The sequence below is a fragment of the Curcuma longa genome, chromosome 4 (assembly GCF_044706935.1).
Source record: "Curcuma longa cultivar G26 ecotype Majalengka, Jawa Barat chromosome 4, ITB_CL_G26_1.1, whole genome shotgun sequence".
Classification (NCBI taxonomy): Eukaryota; Viridiplantae; Streptophyta; class Magnoliopsida; order Zingiberales; family Zingiberaceae; genus Curcuma; species Curcuma longa.
In genome coordinates this window covers 18,422,594-18,443,139 of record NC_133864.1, presented here as the reverse complement: position 1 = coordinate 18,443,139, position 20,546 = coordinate 18,422,594, and the positions used below count along the sequence as shown (strand labels likewise).

Here is a 20,546-nt window from a genome sequence, read left to right as displayed (position 1 = left end):
CTTTCCCCTTGCACAGGGGTCACAGTAAGGTCAGTCTACCACAATGGATTTCTTAGAGAAGGAGAAGATAGCTCAAGTTTTGAGTAACATTTGTTAATTTATCTCAATGGAGAATTGAAAAGGGAGTCCAAATCTCACCGTTTGACTCCGTTAACTCCATGATCTTGTAGTTAGGTATTTAAATATTACTAAAATATTATGCTTATAAGTGCCGAATGATTTGTATGCTAGATGTCATGATGCAACCTTACACGCTGCACAGACTAAATGACTTCAGCATCGATAACCAAATCTTCCAAATGCCTATTTAGTGGTTTTGATAAACCTTCGCTGATTAGAAAGAAATTTACATGACAAATTGCGAACCTAAGAAAACAAATCACTCAAAAATTACAAAGAAAATAATACATAGCTGCCTAAAATTACTAAGAAACTAAACCAGTAAACCAAAGACTAATGCAACAAAATGTCAATATGAAACGATTGATAGATCATCATCTTCACCTTCTTGCAAGTATTAACTACAAAGATTCAGGTGAAAACAATCCTGCTGAACTTTTTTATGAAAATCTGCAATCAGACTCTAATTTAGAGATCATATCATTCCTTAAGGAAAGCATATATACAATAACATTACTCTGATGTTAACTAACGGACCAAGTGCAATCTATGCATGTAGGAAATCCAAGGCAGACTCCTCGGTTTAATTTATAATAATAAATGAAAAAGAAGCTATTTTTATAAGAACGTGTCATTCCCCATCTCATTCACACTGAAAAATGATTGACCAAAAGAGCCCAACAACCAAATAAACACAATCCCGAACTAATTCAGGACATAGACGACCAAGTCTGCAAAACGAAGCCACATCAAGGAGAAATTGTCGAAAAAAACACTGTTCTAGTTGCATCATAACCCCGAAAAGGGTATAGCAGCCACGAAGAAATCAACGCCTCAAATCCCACAGACGAAGACAAAAGCCCAAACAAGAAGCAACGCCTCTGGATGGCGATCGGGTGAGCAGCGTATTTTGCACGGCATCGTCGACAAACGGCGACTTTTGCGGGACTTGCTAAATGTGGAATAAATGAGCACAATAACCATGACTGTCAGCACCCAAATAAGTAACTGAAGGGTGAGTCTACTCTTCTGCAGGTTAGTTTCTCTTCTGCAAGAAACCGCAGAATGAGTGGGGACCACCATTTTTTTTTAAGGTAATTTCTCAAACAGCATCCAAACCGCATAACTAAATTTGAGATTATCCAAAATGATGTAGCCTTCCGTGCATTTATTTTTTATTTTACTTTTTTTTTTTAAATTAAATTACTCATATATTTTCTTGTAAAAAAATCTTGATGTCGTCTTGCCCCTGCTTCATCGGTGAAATTGTAAACCTTATTTTTCAACGATAAAATCGACCTAAATCTTTTACTTTTACTTTATCGATTCTCCTCCATTTAGTATTCACCAACGTTTTCACTAGGGTTGCTCATGCCTCATTGATGAAATCGAGAACGATAGCTCTCGATGCTTCATGGGCGACCATGTGATCTCCCTCTTGTATAATACTTTCATATAGTGACTCTAAGACGGTAGAATCATTAATATTCGGAATGTCAAAAAATTCATCATCTTTTCAATTTAATTATATATTTTTAAAATTGTAAACAAAATATGTATACTTAATTTAGCTTAGTTTCATAAAAATTATGTGATTGACTTAGCTTAGACAATATCATATAGGTATGTCATCGAGCTTAGTGAAAAAAATACATTATCTCAGTATCATCATTAACTAGAAATAATATTTATAAATAGTTTGATTTGTATAATCAATTACTAGGACTATTGATTGTCATATTTAGTTTGTATTAAGTTTGCTAATTATATCTAGATAAATTGATTAAAAATTATAATTTATTTTAATTTTTGTATCATACTTTTTACCATTAAAGAATTGTCTAACAAAGTGTGCTAATCTTTTAAATAGTTTTGTTAAATCAGAAGTACAGTGGAATATGTATATTTAAAAATCATGGATCTTCGTGGTACATATAGTTTTAAATAAATGACATAAAATGAAGAACATACTTCGTACTTCTTGATGATCATGAATGATATCACAAATAAGTGAGAGCCCCAAGTGTGACTCCTCTAATGATATATACGTGCACTAGATCACGAACTAGACACGATCAGCTAGGTGCTAGTCTCTTGGATCGGTAAAACCTTTTGGAAGCACTATAAATCTCTTTCGATGGAAGAAAAAGAAGTGAAGAGAGAGCTCTATATATAGGGATGGCAACGGGTTCGGGGGTTCGCGGGGAAGCCTTCTCCATCCCCGTCCCCGAAACCCAAACCCATATACCATCCCCGTCCCCATCCCCGTCGGGTATCATAATTTAAATACCATCCCCATCCCCGTCGGGTTTCGGGTATCCAGCGGATTTCGGGGATCCCAGCGGGTTTCGGGATTGGTTTTTCCCGCGAATATTTTCATGGGTATCCCCATACCCATACCCATCCCCATCCCCATCCCCGTCTTATTTTTTTAAATATTAATATATATATATATATATATATTATAAAATCCTTACAAAATAACATTATAAAACCAAATATTAAACTCTAAAACAAAACATTATCTCTAAAACAACATCCAACTAATGCATAATCGATACAATAAGTTTGAAGTTCTTCCATTCTTCAATTTTTCAAAATTTTGACACCACTTATCTTACAAAAGAAACAAAATAAAAAGAGTTAACTATAAGATGGGTCGGATTCGGGGATGGAGACGGGGAATATTTGGAATACCATCCCCGACCCATCCCCGTTTTCGGAGATTCGGGGATTCCTCATCCCCATCTCCGCTTTCTTGGATTCGGGGATTCCCCGGTCAAAATGGGTTCGGGGAACGGATTCTCCATCGGGTCCGGGTCTAATTGCCATCCCTATCTATATACTTGTTCATCTTCTTCTCTTTCAAGAGTAGCTATTTATAGCTTTCAAGAGAATGATGAAAAGTCTTCATTAATACAAGGAAGATGAAGAGTCTTCATTAATATAAGAAAGATGAAGAGTCTCCATTAATACAAAAAAGATGAAGAGTTTTTGGGCTTCAATAATTCTCCAAGAAGATGAAGAGTTACGACTCTTCATTAATTCTTCAAGAATCATCACGATTGTGGCTATCCAAATTTTCTCTTCTTTGGATAAAATCATATTTGATCTTGATCCATTTGATCTTGATCTGTTCTAGCTTCCAATATTTCAGAATTAATTAATAATTTAATTAATTCTTATTTAGAAATAATAAATTGATTAATTTTAGTATTTACTAAAATAATCAATTATAAATATTGTTCATGTCTATGTGTTATGGGACCCTCTAGGTTTTATATACGAAGGCAGTGTAAATCTATACACAGACTAAGGTAACCGTCTAGCAAAAGTTTTTAGTTACCCAATGTGATAAAATATTAGTCATAAACTATAAACCACCATGAATCGATTACTGTGTAATTCAATCTCTTCATCTAGACTACATCCCAATTAATTCAGTGCACTATGCATCATCACCAATTAATTATTTTACTTGATTTCTAAGATATAATAGACTGTTGAATGATAAATCATTCCCCCATGGCCATGGATTTCGAGTCACTAATATCTCTATCAAGCGGTCAGGATGTTAACTCCCTAATCTAAGAGAGCGATGAATCCTATATTTACTCAACATTATTCTTTCTACGCTTTGTCATACACCCAACAACTGTATAAATGATAATCCAATTAAAGACTATTTTTAACGACATTAAAGTATATAACTCTACACATCAAATAAATAAAGATCTCAAATCAAAAGATCAGACAGAATGATTAATAATGTTTAATATGTGATATTCTCTCAAGCAGATCGTGTTCAGTGTACCTCTAAACTTGAGGTGCCCTAAGTATAACTTGGATATCCATCCCTCGGTCTATTTCGACCTAGTCATACTCAGCGTTGATCTAGATATCTATGCCCCTCTAGATATTTATCCGATCAATGACTGTTTGCAGATTTATATAACCATTAATCTGTGGGACTTTATCATTAATCATATATGTATACAAAAGTAAATGATTAATGATAAATACTTACCTTTATGAAATAATTATCCACAAATACATAAGAGTGTCTTGGCATATAGGTGCACACACTAACAAGTTTAACTTAGTTTGATGAAAATCATGCTATTTGATTGATTTTCTATGTTTTATTTGTATATTATAGGAAATGTAAACATTTACATCAATAGTTGAAAACAAACTAAAGAATGATTTATCATATATGAAGTAGAAGTTACATTAGATGAGTAAATTAGATCATTTTATAAAATTTTGTTGACAAACTTTCCCAAAGGATAAGGGCAAAGGAAAGGGACGTTTAGGAGTGAATCGCCATGAAAAAACATATTAGCATTATAAGCAGTAGTCCCTTTGTGTCTTTCTTTTGAGAACTAGGATTCAAAAGACAAATTTTTTAAATTTTGCAATGTGGTTGTGGCCTTCACAATCAAAGACGTAGCATTATTGCTTAGAATCTCAGATAACAACATGCATGTAAAAATGTATTCCAATGTTGCTTTTGGAGAATTATATAAAAGATATTTTATAAGAAAAAACTAAATCGATTTATATTGAAACACTTAATGAAGAAATATTATCTTTGTGTGGAATCAGATGAAGATTATTTCGACTTGATGCCGACGACAGTTAAAACATCAATCAATAAAATGTCACGTCAATCTTCGTCAACCCGCCGATGAGAAGAACATGAGGAAGAGAGAAAAGAACGAACGAATTAGCTGGACGCCGGGGATTTCCGACGAGGCTACTCCGACGCTCAAGTCAGAAGAGAGCAAATAGAAGTGGTGGTATGCGTAGAGAATTTTAGATGCATTTCCTTCATACATGTAGGGTTTATATAGATGTAGCGAGGACGTGATCGTCGGATCTCCTCGCTTGTGATAGGTTATGACGACGCCATTAACAGATAGTTTTATGACAGTTTCCAAACATCTGATGGCTCAGCGATGTGGATTATCTTTATTCGACGGCTAGGATGATTGGGGACCAAATTTGAGCACTCGGTCTATATCTTTATCCTTTTGGATGAGTTGATAATTCTGACAAAGGAGTAGGCCTAATTGTTCGTTGATGGCTGACCTGATGCCTGAGGTCGAAAGATGTGTGACCGATCTGTATGAGTGGCCGGACTGTGCGAGTATTGTCCGAGCTTATATGAATCGCCAAACTAAACTAAGTATGCGTTTGATCTTTCCTGTGTATGCCTTGTTGGATCTCTTAGACACCGGCTAGAGAGGGGGGTGTGAATAGCCGTCCACACTTTTCGCCTTTTCTTCCTTAGTCTTCGTTGGCACAGCGGAATGAACAATCAGAGAGCACGAAGACTGAATCAGCACGCTAACACGATTATTTACGAGGTTCGGAGATGATGCTCCTACTCCTCGGCGTGTCCGTAAGGTGGACGATCCGTCGATCTTTCGGCATATCAGACCCCGATAAATACCGGCTATAATCTTCTCCTTCTCGGTGGAGGAACCTCTCCACAGAATATCTCAAAGATACAAGGATAAGCACAAGACAAGGAGAATACAGTGAATCAAAGATCGGACAACAGAGACAACAAGAACCGCTTGCTGCTCAGCCTGTTCCTCCAAACACAGGACGTTGCTCTAGACAGAGCCAACAAGAACAGCTAGCAGCACAAGTTTGTTCCTCTAAACACAGGACGTTGCTCTTGCTTCCTCTTCTTTGATTCACGATCAAGCTCTCGTAGAATTGACGATGGCGCTTCTGAGCTCTCAAGGATGATCAACAGTGAAGACGTGAGTTCTTCCCTCAGCATTGCTTCTCGCTTCTCTTAAAGCCTCTGCTTGGTTCTTTGTGCCCAACGGATCCCTGCACTGTTCTGACATCAGCTGTCGTCCGTTGTCACAGAACTCCCTGCAGAAGAGACAGCTCAAAAGCCCGCATTGGAACTCTCACCATCTATTTGAATTTTCCTCCATAACCTGTCCTGTATATCTGCACACTCAAAAGATGCATTAAAAACATTCTATAACAAGGACATAGTATAAGGATGGATAAAACATTAAAGTCCAGGTCACGAGCAAAGCTACCAAAGCTTTCTCGGACCAAACAGGAGACCGGGCCACCAAGGCCCTCCTCCTAGAATCAAGAGACCGAGCCACCAAGGCCCTCCTCTTGAGATCGAGCTACCAAAGCTCACGGTCCCGAGCCGAGTTACCAAAGCTCTCTCGGACCATCCCGGCCATTCGCACCAAGCTCCCGGCCACTCAGGTTCTGAGCCACCAAGGCTCCCTGAAATCGAGCTACCAAAGCTCACGGTCCCGAGACAAGCTACCAAAGCTCTCTCGGACCATCCCGGCCATTCGCACCAAGCTCCCGGCCATTCAGGTTCTGAGCCACCAAGGCTCCCTAAAATCGAGCTACCAAAGCTCACGGTCCCGAGCCGAGCTACCAAAGCTCTCTCGGACCATTTCGGTCATTCGCATCAAGCTCCCGGCCATTCAGGTTCTGAGCCATCAAGACTCCCTGAAATCGAGCTACCAAAGCTCATGGTCCCGAGCCGAGCTACCAAAGCTCTCTCGAACCATCCCGGCCATTCGCACCAAGCTCCCGGCCACTCAGGTTCTGAGCCACCAAGGCTCCCTGAAATCGAGCTACCAAAGCTCACGGTCCCGAGCCGAGCTACCAAAGCTCTCTCGGACCATCTCGGCCATTCGCACCAAGCTCCCGGCCACTCAGGTTCTGAGCCATCAAGGCTCCCTGAAGATCGAGCTACCAAAGCTCACTCTCTCCATGGTAAACTTCTAAACTTTGCTCGGCTTCCCGTGTAAGGATAACCCTCTTTCTAGGTCAGAGTAATCTTCATGTTTCCCGGCTTCATGTTTCCCGGCCAAGGCCATACCTTCCCGGGCAACCTTCTCTGGTCCCGGGACTAGATTTACATTGATCAGTTTAAACATGACCAGGCTAGGATAACCATCTCCCGACCAGGTCAGGGTAGCTTACTCTCTGCTACATGTCTCCCGGCCACAACTCTTCTCCAAACAAAAGTCCCTGTCCAGGCACAGCCTATCTCGGCATTCTCCCGGATAACCTTCTCTTGGTTTTACTTCTCCCAGCCAACCTTCTATCGACTAAGGTAATCCCGTTGCCGGGCAAGATATTACTTCTCCCGGAAGAAGATATTTTCCCGGGCATGAACCGGCCAAGATACCAACTGTCCAGGCATTCTCCAGTATACTCTTCTCTTCTTTCCGGCTTCACTTCTCTTCTTCCCGGCTTCACTTTTCCCGATCAAGACAACCTTCTTCCCGGGTAAGATAATATTTTTCCCGCGCGGAAACTTATTTTCCGGCACAGTCACTAAGTACCTGATCGACCCCATGGTCGATCAAAGCAAGCTGGTCGATCAGCTGATCGACCAAAGCAAGCTGGTCGATCAGCTGATCGACCAGAGTAGGCTGGTCGATCAACTGATCGACCAGAGAAGGTTGGTCGATCAGCGGATCGACCAGAGCAGGCTGGTCGACAGCTGATCGATCAAGTGATCGACCAGAGCCAGCTGGTCGATCAAGTGATCGACCAGGGCAATCACCGTTGCAAATCCATGCATGCATGCTTTTGAATTTATAACATGGTTTGTTTGATTAATTGAGAACGTATTTTCAATTAATTAGGAATGTGTTTTGTTTAATTAATTAAACTAATTGAAAACGTGTTTTGTCTAAATAACTAAACACTTAATTAGTTTTGTTTAATTAATTAAACTAATTGAAAACGTGTTTTGTCTAAATAACTAAACACTTAATTAGTTTTGTTTAATTAATTAACATGTTTAATTAATTAGAGAAAAGAGCTCACCCAAATACTTTACTCGGATATCTCGGTTAACTCGGCTCATCTAAACTTAAATCTCTTCCCATTTAGTCGGACTTAAATCATTGTTAAACAACAAAACAGACTCAGGTCTGACTCGGGTCAGATCCAGATCTGACTAGGGTCAGACTGCATCAATTAACATGCCTGAGCTGACTTGAGTGAGCGACCGAGCTCACCTATACATATAGCCAAGCTAAACTAAGCGTATAACCGAGCTTTCATAGTTGTAGCTGAGCAGTCCAGAGCATTTGATTTGATTGAGCTCATTAGGTGATACTAAGACCAAGTCATGAGGTCAACTTTTGAGACCGGGACCATGTCATGAGGTAGACTTTTGAGCTTGAGACCATGTCATGAGGTTGGCTCTTGAGCCTGGAACCATGTCATGAGGTCGGCTTTTGAGGCGGGACCATGTCATGAGGTTGGCTCTTGAGGCGAGACCATGCCATGAGGTCGGCTCTTGAGCCTGGGACCATGTTATGAGGTCGGCTCGTGAGGCGGGACCAAGCCATGAGGTCGGTTGTTGAGACTGGGACCAAATCATGAGGTCCATGAGGTCAGTATGTGATGCAAGTACTTTACTGATATTATATGAGTTTAGTGTGCACTGCCTGAGTCTAGGAAGAGCTTGGTACACGTGCTAGGGAACGTGCCGCCTTCCACATGAGGTCAACATCTGATTAATAATGGATGTATGAGCTAGAAGCAGAGAGGCTGGAGTTTTCTGAATGGGTAGTGTACCCATTTTTTCCCTATCTCCTTTGTTATCCGTTATCCACATCATCATTACATATTTTTGATAAAGTTTAAATAACTTTAACTAAGTTCATAAAAAATATTTTAATATAATAATATTTAAAATTTAGAATTTAACTATGACTATGTAACAACTATCGATAGCTATTATAACATATAGCTTTTATAATATAAAAAATCAATTATTACTTTAATTAAAATTACTATATATAAATCACTATTATATCAAAATTTTCTTTATCAACTTATTAATTATTTAAATTTTATCAAAATTAATTTAAATTAATTAAAATTATTTTAAAATAATCATAATCAAATTCTAAATTTTATATTCTAAAACTACTTAAAAATAATTATAATAACTATTAAATAATTTTTATACACGATAATAATTACCTTTTAATTTTTATATGTTAGAGTAGTTATCCATGATTATTGCTAATTTTATTTTATTTTACAAAGAGACTTTTTTTTAAAATTATTTATGTGTCTTTTTAAATTATTTAAGTGATTTAGCATGATCTTTTTAGTTTTATTTATGTTTTGATTTTTTAATTTTTTTATAAAAAAGTAGAATTTATCATTATTAGTTTCATGACTATACGTGAAAAAGTAAATTAAAAGATATAATTAATCATGATAAAAAAATATTATTTAATTTTAAAATTTAAATTTTTTTCTTTTATAAATTTATTTTATTATAATCAATTGTTTCGAGATTGATTTTTTTTGACTTCTTAAATCGGTCTTGTGGCATTGATACGATGTGAAACAAGTAAAATAATCATCTGCTATGGGAGATCTAATGGGCGAGAGAACAGCATAAGATAGCGGTGAAGATATGGAACCGTGACCGGATTTATTATGCCCCTTTTAGTTGGCTTCCGTTCGCGAAACAACATACCGATTGGTATCCGCTCACCGTCTCCGCGAACTTTGGTTCCTTTTATTATTGCTCTCTATAGTTTTATTCCCACCGCCTTCTCGACTCCCAATCACAAGTGGCAGACTGGCAGTAGCAGAGAGAAGTGTGGAGCTCCAAACCTAACACCAAGCCCTACCGGATTCTCTCGCCGGAGCTCCGATCCGCTCGCCGCCCCTCCCCTCAGGAGGCGGTAGGGACGATGAGCTGAGCCATGGGTTGTCTCCTCACCAAAGAAGCTACCTCTCCGCCGCCCCCCTCCGCCCTCGGCAGACGCCGCCGTCGCGGTAAGGAGATTCCTGCAGCGCCAGTCGCCTCTGGAGGCAAGTCCCAGGCCGCCCTGTCCAGGATCGACACCGTCGACGCCGCCTCCGAGGCCGATGACCACGTCCGGAAGGAAGACGCGGAGCGACCGGATGGACACCGACTGACACGGCGCAGACGAAAGAAGCTCGATCCCAGGTTGAGTAACCTCCCTGGTAATGCACAGGGCGAGCAAGTGGCCGCCGGGTGGCCCTCCTGGTTGTCGAATGTTGCTGGGGAGGCCATTAAGGGGTGGACGCCCCGCCGCGCTGACACCTTCGAGAAAATTGACAAGGCAAGATTCCATTTTTTTTTACGTCCTTAGTATCTTGATTCTTAAGTTTGACCGCTGAAAGTGGTGCAGTTATTATTTATTTATTATGGTATAGATTGGCCAAGGAACATACAGTAATGTCTACAAGGCCAGGGACTTACTGACGGGAAAAGTCGTGGCTTTGAAGAAGGTTAGGTTTGATAACATGGAGCCAGAGAGTGTGAAATTTATGGCGAGAGAGATCCTTATCTTAAGGCGGCTGGATCATCCTAATGTAGTGAGACTGGAAGGATTGGTGACATCCAGGATGTCTTGTAGTTTGTATTTAGTGTTCGAGTATATGGAGCACGATCTTGCTGGACTTGCTGCGAGTCCTACCATCAAGTTCACTGAGCCCCAGGTTAGATTATCAGCATGACATGCCTTTCTCGAGATATCAATCTGACATTGTTTTTGAGCAGGTGAAATGTTATATGCGGCAGTTATTGTCAGGATTAGAACATTGTCACAGTAATGGTGTGCTGCACCGAGACATTAAAGGTTCTAATCTCCTTATAGATAATGATGGGATATTGAAGATTGCTGACTTTGGCTTGGCTACATTCTACGATCCAAACCATAAGCATCCCATGACCAGCCGGGTGGTAACTCTTTGGTATCGCGCACCAGAGCTTCTCTTGGGAGCTACTGACTACAATGTGGGTATAGACCTGTGGAGTGCTGGCTGCATTTTGGCGGAGTTGTTAGCTGGAAAACCTATTATGCCTGGTAGAACTGAGGTACCATGTTGATTCATGATGAGAAGTGTTAACTATTACTCCTTTTTTTATGATATGTAGCTACCTTTCTTTGTAGGTTGTACCATTTTTGATACTGAAGGATGACAATAAAATGCATGCATGTTACCCAGGAATTTTAGGGTATCTATACCCACAAAACATCCTTGTATTGTCCAGTCTCTGTCATGCTAAAGAACACATACTGTTCCCATTGAAAGCCTGATCAACATAATCAACCTATTCTCCTAAAACTGTATAAATGATTGTACTTGATCATAAGATGCTTATCATTTATTCTGACCTGTAGATAACTCTACTGTCTCTCTCTTGTTTCTGGGTATCATATTTATAAATCAATCAAATAATTGGTTAGCCTACTGCTTGTTACATATTGGACGCAACCAGGCATCACACCATACTTCAGGTTATCAAAGCCTACACTACTCATGTACTACTGCTAATATGCCAGTGACATATAGTTCAATGTTTATGTTGGGTCTTACAGGTGTCTATTTTCACTAATTCTATGTCTTTATGGTTTTTGTACCTTCATCAGGTTGAACAGCTGCATAAGATTTTTAAGCTTTGTGGTTCCCCTTCAGAGGAGTATTGGAAGAAGTCAAAGTTGCCACATGCTACTATTTTTAAACCCCAACAACCATACAAACGTTGCATAAAGGACACATTTAAAGATTATCCACCATCATCATTCCCATTAGTTGAAACTCTTCTTGCCATTGATCCAGCTGAGCGATTAACAGCCACTGATGCTCTAAATAGCGAAGTAAGTTTCATGTAACATTAACCCTGTATAATGCTTTTGTATATGGTTGATGATCTAGTTGTTTTCCTCTGGTCCAAAGCGTTTCACATACAGCAATAATAACGGTTGTTAATTCATCAGAAAAAGTTCGCCCATTAAGTACCTTCCCATGCCATAGTATGAATTAGATGTTTTTGTGGAAAACTTTACAAATGGGGATATTCTTGTCTATTTGATATCTTTATTGCTATAAATGTCATTATGATTTTTTTTCATGAATGTCCTCTTGAGCTTTAATGCTCAGTTTGATCTAAGTTTTATGGTTCACACTTTAGTCACTTGGACATATGCCATTCTTTTCAAAGTAAAATTAGTGAAGCATACTAGTTTTCTTCATGATATCTTTTGTTTAGATGCATTTTTAATCGTTATCCTATTTTCAACTAGAGAACTGCAACTTGTAAGGTAGAATGAGGCAATTACTTGTAGGAAAAGACTCTTTTGTTTGATTTTAGTTGCAAGCTGGGTATGGTCAATATCTATGCTCTAGCTTGAGGGGGAGTGCTAAAAATTATATAAATAAAAAAAAGGAAATATAGGGATATGGTTTGCCTTGATTCTAGGGATATAATTTATTTTGATTGTAGGGATTTGATTAAGTTTAGGTACTCTCTCTATATATGTATGAGATTGATGAATAAAATTAATAACATGTTTTTTAATTCCTCTAATTTTTTTTAACGGTAATAATTCCTTTGAATTATTTTTCTATATCTATTTACCTGTTCATTTTTCAAATTCATGAGCTAACTTTGTTGGAGTTATTAAATATCATTCTAATCCTGACAACTGCAAGAATATTTTGCTATGATCATCAAGAGGATGCTTATTAGAAATAGTTACCATATTGTTTGACACATTAAGCTAGTGGTGAAGCATTTGGTGGCAAATGAGCGGTATATGAGAATCCAGAAGCAGTATATTTATACAAAGGACCAATAAGGACACAATCACAAAGAAGTGATATTGATAAGGAAAAGTCGATCTGACAAATGCTATATACATTCATTCATGCAGTAATTTAAATAAAAAGAAACCACATGCTATATTGGAATCACTATGAACTTGCAGATAATTTTTTTTTATCATAATACACTGCTTCACTTTATGCTAAATATGCATAGAAAGGGGGGCAAAACTTGATGAAATACTTGAAATGATTGGGAAAACGAATCTGAACTCAGTAGAACAACACTGTTTTCAAGTTTTATCTCTTTTCAATTTCAGGCTTTGGGGCAAAAACCTGTCCTACCTGGTGCAGTCTGAGATTTAGAGATAAATTTAAATTTCCTTCAAAATTTTGAATTTTAAATTTCTGCAACTTTATGATTTTTAATAGTTGTTTTAAATGGTTAAACTTGTTCAGCTTTTTAGAGAAGTCTATTTGAGGGTTTTCTTTGGGATAAATTAGGTAATTATTTTACAAAAAAAATGGTTGTATAGCTGATTTATAAAAAAGGTTTGGATCTTATGTAATTGATCATCTTTTAGTTCGATAATAATTTTTTTCCAGTGAGCTAAGAAGTTGATCTTTCTTGTGGTATGATTTTTCATGTTTCATCAATTTGTATCAAAGCTCAGTGTTGGTGCGAGTATTGCCTTCGGTTTGTTCAGTTCTTGTATTCATCAAGAATGATTTGGAAGGGCTCTTTGGATGAGTTCTAGTTCTGTTTGTTTACATGACCTCCCTTCTCTTCTTTGCCCAAGCTGACTTCCACCATCACACTTCTCCCATTTTCTATCTATGCACTCGACAACTCTTGCCACAGTTATGGCCTTTGCTCACACCACTGTCGTCCTCACCCTCTCATTCACGATAGCCTCCTCATCCCCATTGTCTACCTCTGATTTGCAACAAGAAGGAAACAACAAGCAGCCCACAACCTCATCTGATGATCAAACATCTCAATTTGTCACTACTTTCGTGTCTGTTGTCTTCGCCTCATTTCTGCCAACCACAACAAACAAACTTGCACCTCCAGGCTGTGTGTTGTGCACACCTTCATACCTGCCAGTGAACTTATCTATGTGCTGCATCAATTGGTGACATTGTGAACCCTTCCCGCCATCTCTGCCCTCTCACATTGCTTGAGCGGAATCCTCCACAATTGCCTGCTTGCTTGATCTTGATCTCACCATGACCCAACTACACCCAACTCCTGCACCATCTGCTGCCTTCTCCAACACTACAGAAGATTTCCGATTGTTCATGAGCATCCTGTTCATCAGGGGAAAATTGGATTCAAACTGTGATCCAATTTGATTTAGCCAAAAAAAAAGAAAGAGAGAGAGAGACAAGAATCAGTGATTAAACAAAAGGAAAATGAAATAAAGGAGAGCATGGTTATTGAACTCCTAATTTATGTAAATATTAGTTAAAATTTCAAATTAGAGAGTGTGCTAAATTATTGAGTGGCATTTGAGTCTCCATCTTTGTATGCTTTCTTTGTTTGTCAAAGGAGAGTTACACAGCAGCAGGACAGGGGTCAATGTAAATAACATTAGATTGGGTGCTGTCATCAGAAAGACCTCGAGATTCATTGGGCATTTCCACATTTGGATGCTTGGCTGGAAGTAAAAGAAAGAGAAATACAGTTGAAAAGCACACCTTGCTACATTCACCTTCATGAAATTGGTCTATGTCCTGAGCGAGATTACGCCCTTTCTGAGCCCTTTTGAAGCTCAAGTGGAAATGCCAAAGCGAGTGCCTCGTCATAATGAAAGTCAGTTAGGACCTCTTACAAAGATTATTCCATCTCTAGATAAAAAAGCAAAGATGAATATTCATTAATTTCTCGCATATTAGAGAGGCTACCCAAGAAAGGAAAAGAAAGAAATCAAGCCTAGCGAATTTTATAAGGCGATCATTACTTATGCTTGAAAGGATGACCAAGGAACTGTTAACACTTGCTTGGTGTCAAGTTCTGATTGGTTGTGGAATGGCATAATCTGAGATATAGAGATAAACATAGAATTCCCTTAAAATTTTGAATTTTTAATTCCTGTAATTTTATTATTTGTAATAGTTGTTTAAAAATTTTAAAGTTGTTTATATTTTTAGAAAAGTTTGGTAGAGTTTTTCTTGGAATAAGTTAGGCTGAGATTTTACAAAAAATGGTCTCATGTAATTGATCATATTTCAGTTTTTTAATATTTTTCCTATTCGATGAGTCAACAATTTAAGCTTTTCTGTGGTAAGATTTTTTGTGCTGCATCACCTACTCAACACCTCCAAAATACCATACCGAATTTACTCAATTAGTATGATTTTCAAGTTTTCTATTTGTTGCTCGGATTTTGCATTTTTGTAAATTCTGATCCTTAACCTTTGTTTACAATATATCAAATATATATCATATTACAAAAATGATATGGTACTGGTACAAAAAAATCCAAAGAAAACTCAAAATCTGGACCAAACTGAAAAAATCCATTCGGCCTTTTTCTAAGTTAGATTAGTTATCAGGTTCCAATCTTTTTAAATCCAAATCAGTTCTGACTGGTAACACAAACTGATGTCAACTCTATTTAAAGTGTTTGTGCACATATTATGACTAGTTTTTTTTGGGGGAATATGCTGAAATCCTTACCTGCATGAATATTGTAGTTCTTCAATACTCCACCATATGCGTGTGAACCATCAAGCCTGCCAAAATATCCACCAAGCAAGGAGATGGATGCTAAACTGAGGGATGAAGAAGCAAGGAGGTATTATCATTAAGTTCTGTTGATTTCTTTAGTCCCGTTGAATCAGAGAAACAAAGATCAGGCACTAATCTGCTTTCCAAAAGCTTCTTGTGTTCTTATTCATTAAATGATTAAAATGTAACTTCAAGGAGATTTCCTATATACCCTCACCTACAACTTGAATATTTGCTGCCGCTAAACTGTTAGGAATAGTTTGTAATATATGAATGCTGAAGATATAAATGGACTGTCAATGACTTGGTAACCAATCTTGTCAATTTTGTGCAGATTGAAAGCTGCTGGTGGAAAAGCCAATGTTAATGGAGTAAAGAAGACACGCATGCGGAATCGAGCTGTGAAAGCAATTCCTGCCCCTGAGGCTAATGCTGAACTCCAAGTCAACATGGATGTGAGACAAACTGTTACCCTTTACTGCATCTTATTACAGAAAGTAAATGAAAATTGATCTGCACTAAGCATGGCAGATTACTATCTTTAAACTTATCATCTCTCCAGTCAAATGATATCACATTCCATAACTAGGAATTTTTACCTAGGCAGAACATATAACATGAAGTCATGTTTATTCCAACTATATAAGGGCTGCTTACATAGATCACATCCTACCATTGAACATTTAAACTTTATGTGGCTATATCACTAATTTATTCATCAACTAGAATTTGCTGATCTTCATTTATTCATCACATCAGCAACTATAATTGATTCAACTTATCTACTATAAAATCTATTATTTGCCTTTGTGCATGTGAATATAATTAATCTATTTCCTTTTATTTTTTTTATCATTTTCAAAGCTTCATGTAGTCGCCTTTGATTATAGTTTTTTTCCCTGATAATTGCTTTTCTTTTAGCCTCAAAGGACTCAAAAGTTTCTTTCAATTTCAATAATTCATTCATCACAAAGGAAATTGACTTCTTCCCCAAAGTTTACCAAAATCCAATTCCCCACATATAGTTCAGGAAAAAAAGGTCAATGATCTATGCAGGTAAATTAATGTATTTTTTAAACTATGGGAGGTGAACTTAGGGGGACAAAGTGCAAACATATCTTCTTTATATTTTTCATCCATATCATTAATATCTTCTTCTTGAATAAAAAAATCAAGATATTTAAAATTCCCATAGAAATGCCTTATCCATTCATTTTAATTATTCCCCATGCATTTATATATCATTGAAATTGTAGTTTATGAGTTCAATTTAGTTCCAATTAATCTAAACCTTTAGATTTTGAAGTTTGCAATTACCAAGATAGAGATGGAGTCCATAAATGGTTGTTGTTCTTGTATCTGCAAGCAAGACAGGATCTGACTAGCATCTGCTTCTAGTAGTATATGGTTTTCGCTGAATATGAGGTTAACTTAATCAGTTATGGAATTGTTTTATGCTGAACATGAGTATTATGGCATGTGAAAATATTTTATTGTAATTAGAGGGTGATATATACAACATTTGTATAGATTCAGTTAGTTCAGATGGAATGTGAGTATTTTGCTCCTAGGTTTTAAATATCTGAGATGAACCATTCTGTGGAGAGCTGACACCACTATTTCAAAACCTCATCACAAGCAGATGATAATTTGAGGAAGTTTTAACAGTTGAATAAATAGAGAGATGGGCGATGAAGTTCTGACAGGAATGTTGGATTAGTGAAATCCTAGGCTTAGGCTTAGATGAAGAGATACAAGAACCAAGAGTCTCAAGCGGTGTTCCCTTTCCGTTCCTCCTCTCTTCTTCGTTGTCCTCTTCTTCTTCTTGCTTCTCTCTTCCTCCTATTCTTCTTCCACTTTCTAACGGTTGCCTACTGCCACCGTCTCATAACAAATACTCGTTAGGCTAGTTTGTTATTCTACCAAGCTACTGAAATTGGCATCAATATTTAAACCTTACCAATTGATCTGGATTCTAGTTAATCTTTGTTTCTTAGTGTGTGATTAGTGCGGCATCAAATAGATGCTTGTTCGTACTATTGATATACAATATTAGAATGATACATCAGCATAAAATAGTAACTAAAAAATATTATTACTGAACCTTAATACAAAATTTTAGAAATGCAACCTTTAAATCACCCAGACGTTTATTCTGCCTTGTTATTTTTTCTTCTTGATCTTACCCATATATGTAAATTATACTATTCTTAATTATTCTCTCTATTTATAATAACTAAAGTTAATCCATGTTGATCTTGCTGGAGAAGTATCTAATTGAGTTTCTTTCATTAGAGTTGAATATGAACCAATTTGTATTACCCTGACAACTAAAAAGCACCCATCTATAAATTTTTCTTTAAAGTAACCAACGAACAAGTTACGCGATTCTGCAGAACAAGGGCTGAGCCAGGTTTGACATTACCAGGGCTATAGCCCAGGGGTTTGACGGCAACGAGAAGAAAAAAAAATGGATTTAACGATGAGAGAAAAAAATTTAAGAGATAGCCCAGGGATATACCGTCGGCGTAGTCTAAGAGTTCGGATCAGCCCGGGTAAATCACCCGGACTGGCTCCGCCATTGCTGCAGAATATCTAGGATATTCTCAGAAAATTTTGGCAGCAGTTCACATGACAAACATAGTGCATCTTTGTTGTTGTTTTGTAACTATTTCCTATAAGCAGACTTGTTCTCTTGCTTACTAATTTTATTTCATGTCAAGTATACTGTTCTAACTTCTCTTTGGCACAAGGCCATCAAGATTTTGTGAAACAATCTTGTGGCCTTGTGAGTTGGTAAATTATAATTGGAGGAAACTCAAAGCGTTAAATGAGGTTCTGTTTCAAATAGAATCAGTCTTGCCAGCTTCTGAATCTCTTAGGATTTTTTTTTTTTTTTTTTGTTCTCTGACACTTGTGTCTGTATTTAAGTTAAATAGTAATTATTCTATAGTGGTTGATGGCCTTCACATTATATTGTGAAGGGCAGCTTACTTTTTTAATGAAGCTGTCTGTTTGTATACTCTATCATTAGTGCTATTGACATGCAACTTTCATTGAGAGTTAAACTGTAGACGTTTATTTCACCCTCTATTGATGCTAGCAGAGGTGGCGTATGATTACACGTTCAAATGCAAAGAGTAAGAGTGAGAAGTTCCCACCACCACATCAGGATGGAGCACTTGGTTATCCTTTAGAGTCATCGCATCATATGGACCCTTCATTCGACCCCCCAGAAGCTTCATTCAGCACAGTATTTCCCTTTCAGAAAAGTGAAGTTGCAACATGGTCTGGACCCTTGGTTGACCCAGTAGCTGTAGGTCATCCCAGACGAAAGAAAAAAACTGCAGTGAGTCACATGCCAGCTAACTTAAAACAGCTTTCTGCTGCTGATCCTACCAAGGATACACAAAAAGACTTGGACATCACTCAAATTAGATGAGACGCAGGCCATCTGAGCTGGTAAGTTGTTAATTACTTGAGCATTTTTTAATGTTGGTGCAGTTAAGAACTCCACTTAATTAGTTGCAGACTTAAAAGTAGCATCCTTCACCTTATTCGGTCTCTCCAATGGCCCTGTTGTCTTTGTGGATGGTTAGCGACCATCCTTGGGATAGAACACCTGAGAAGAGTCTGTTGGCACTATGTATATTGTTGTTCTTTTCTTCTTTTTTCCCCCCATTTTGATTCCCTTATTAGAACCGGACTCTGGCATTCAATATCGAGTTAATTGTCTGGAATCCTGTAAGTGTATTTATGTGCTCCTGTCTATGTTCTCTTACCCAGGCTGTTTTAGATTTATGTTTTAGTGCTGTTAGCGAATATGTAATAAACCCTATTCATATGCTGGCATAGCATCTTAGTGTTATCTTTTTTATTTGTAATTTTTTTAGAGAATGAATCAAATTGGAAGGTGTATGGCATTTAAGTTCTTCAGTCCTGTTCATTTAATTAATTTCTGTATATTATGTTTTCCAACATTTGAGTTCTATTTCCATTTTGTATTTGTTTTTGACATTCTAATTGCGAAGATGGTATTTGATTCAACAGTTATATAATATAGTCTACTTCGTTTGCAAAATTTCAGTTCTGTTCATTTCTTAGTTATTAGGGACTCAAAACAATTGCCACAGGATTATTATCTATTTTTTGTATCCTGAACTTAAATCGATGGTGTTCTATTTTTTGTTAGGCTGTGCAAATGATGATCTATTTGCAGCCATTTAATGGATGCCAAAGGTCAATACATCACCTACTAAATATCCATTCCGTATTATATTCCACATGTACAGATCATGCATGTATATCTATGATTATTCTTTTTAGAATTTGTCTGAGCACAAAGAACCATCCCTGCATTTCAGATTTAGTAGATTGTGTTCTTGAGCTAAAAGGGAAATGCAATCTATTTCTCAAATAGATACTTAACCTGAGTTTAAGCAATAATGATGGTATTAAAAAAATTATATCGAGTATTCGACAGACAACCTGTTGTTCCTGCACGGAATCGTATTCCCTGCATTAGTCAAGCTTGAATTGGATTGAAAGTGATCCTCCAAAAGCAATGAGGAAGAGAATCAGTTCATCAATCTCCTTTGTTGAAAAATTCCAGAGTTTAAATCACTATGTGAAAAGAACGGTTTACAAGCATATTGGTAATCCTATTATTTTGGCCGGTAATATGGATTACCGGCCAAATAATTTATCTCTGACTTAGACTGGTAATTTATGGTCGGTAAATTTTACTTTTTATATTTATTTTTTAAAAATATTACCGATAAAATAAATTACTAGTAGATTTTTTAAAAATAACAATTAAATATATATTTTGATCGGGTAATTTTTTTAAATAAATGATTGGTAAATTTTTAAAAACACCGATCAAATATTTTGGTCAGTATTTTTACTTGTATTACCAACCAAAATATATTCAGCTACTATTTTTTTTTTAAAAAAATAATAAATTATTTTTATTAATTTATCAATCATTTTTTAAAATAATAATCAATAAATTTAAAAAAATTAGTTAAATAATTGATTAAAAAATTAAATATTATATAGAGTAGTA

At 37.0% G+C, this 20,546-nt stretch overlaps 1 protein-coding gene across 3 annotated transcripts; it reads left to right on the top strand.

The window, feature by feature from the left end:
• Window positions 1-9,735: 9,735 nt before the first annotated feature.
• LOC141826129 (putative serine/threonine-protein kinase At1g54610) lies at window positions 9,736-19,384 on the top strand. Of its 3 annotated transcripts, none has more exons than XM_074713379.1 (8): window positions 9,736-10,256; window positions 10,351-10,635; window positions 10,697-11,014; window positions 11,571-11,798; window positions 15,445-15,545; window positions 15,813-15,933; window positions 18,585-18,940; window positions 19,010-19,384. In XM_074713379.1, exons 1-7 carry the CDS (start codon window positions 9,873-9,875, stop codon window positions 18,918-18,920), a joined length of 1,773 nt encoding a protein of 590 aa, XP_074569480.1. In that variant the 5' UTR covers window positions 9,736-9,872; the 3' UTR covers window positions 18,921-18,940; window positions 19,010-19,384. The 3 variants fall into 3 exon arrangements, with proteins under 3 accessions (XP_074569480.1, XP_074569479.1, XP_074569478.1); XM_074713378.1 differs by having other exon boundaries at window positions 19,004-19,384; XM_074713377.1 differs by having other exon boundaries at window positions 18,585-19,384.
• The last annotated feature ends 1,162 nt before the right edge of the window (window positions 19,385-20,546 follow it).

Bases quoted from the DNA above. Each gene is read 5' to 3' on its own strand.
- LOC141826129 (XM_074713379.1), top strand. From the start codon at position 9,873: ATGGGTTGTCTCCTCACCAAAGAAGCTACCTCTCCGCCGCCCCCCTCC. The intron at 11,015-11,570 runs GTACCATGTTGA...TACCTTCATCAG, and splicing joins TTATGCCTGGTAGAACTGAG to GTTGAACAGCTGCATAAGAT. The intron at 11,799-15,444 runs GTAAGTTTCATG...TGAATATTGTAG, and splicing joins CTGATGCTCTAAATAGCGAA to TTCTTCAATACTCCACCATA.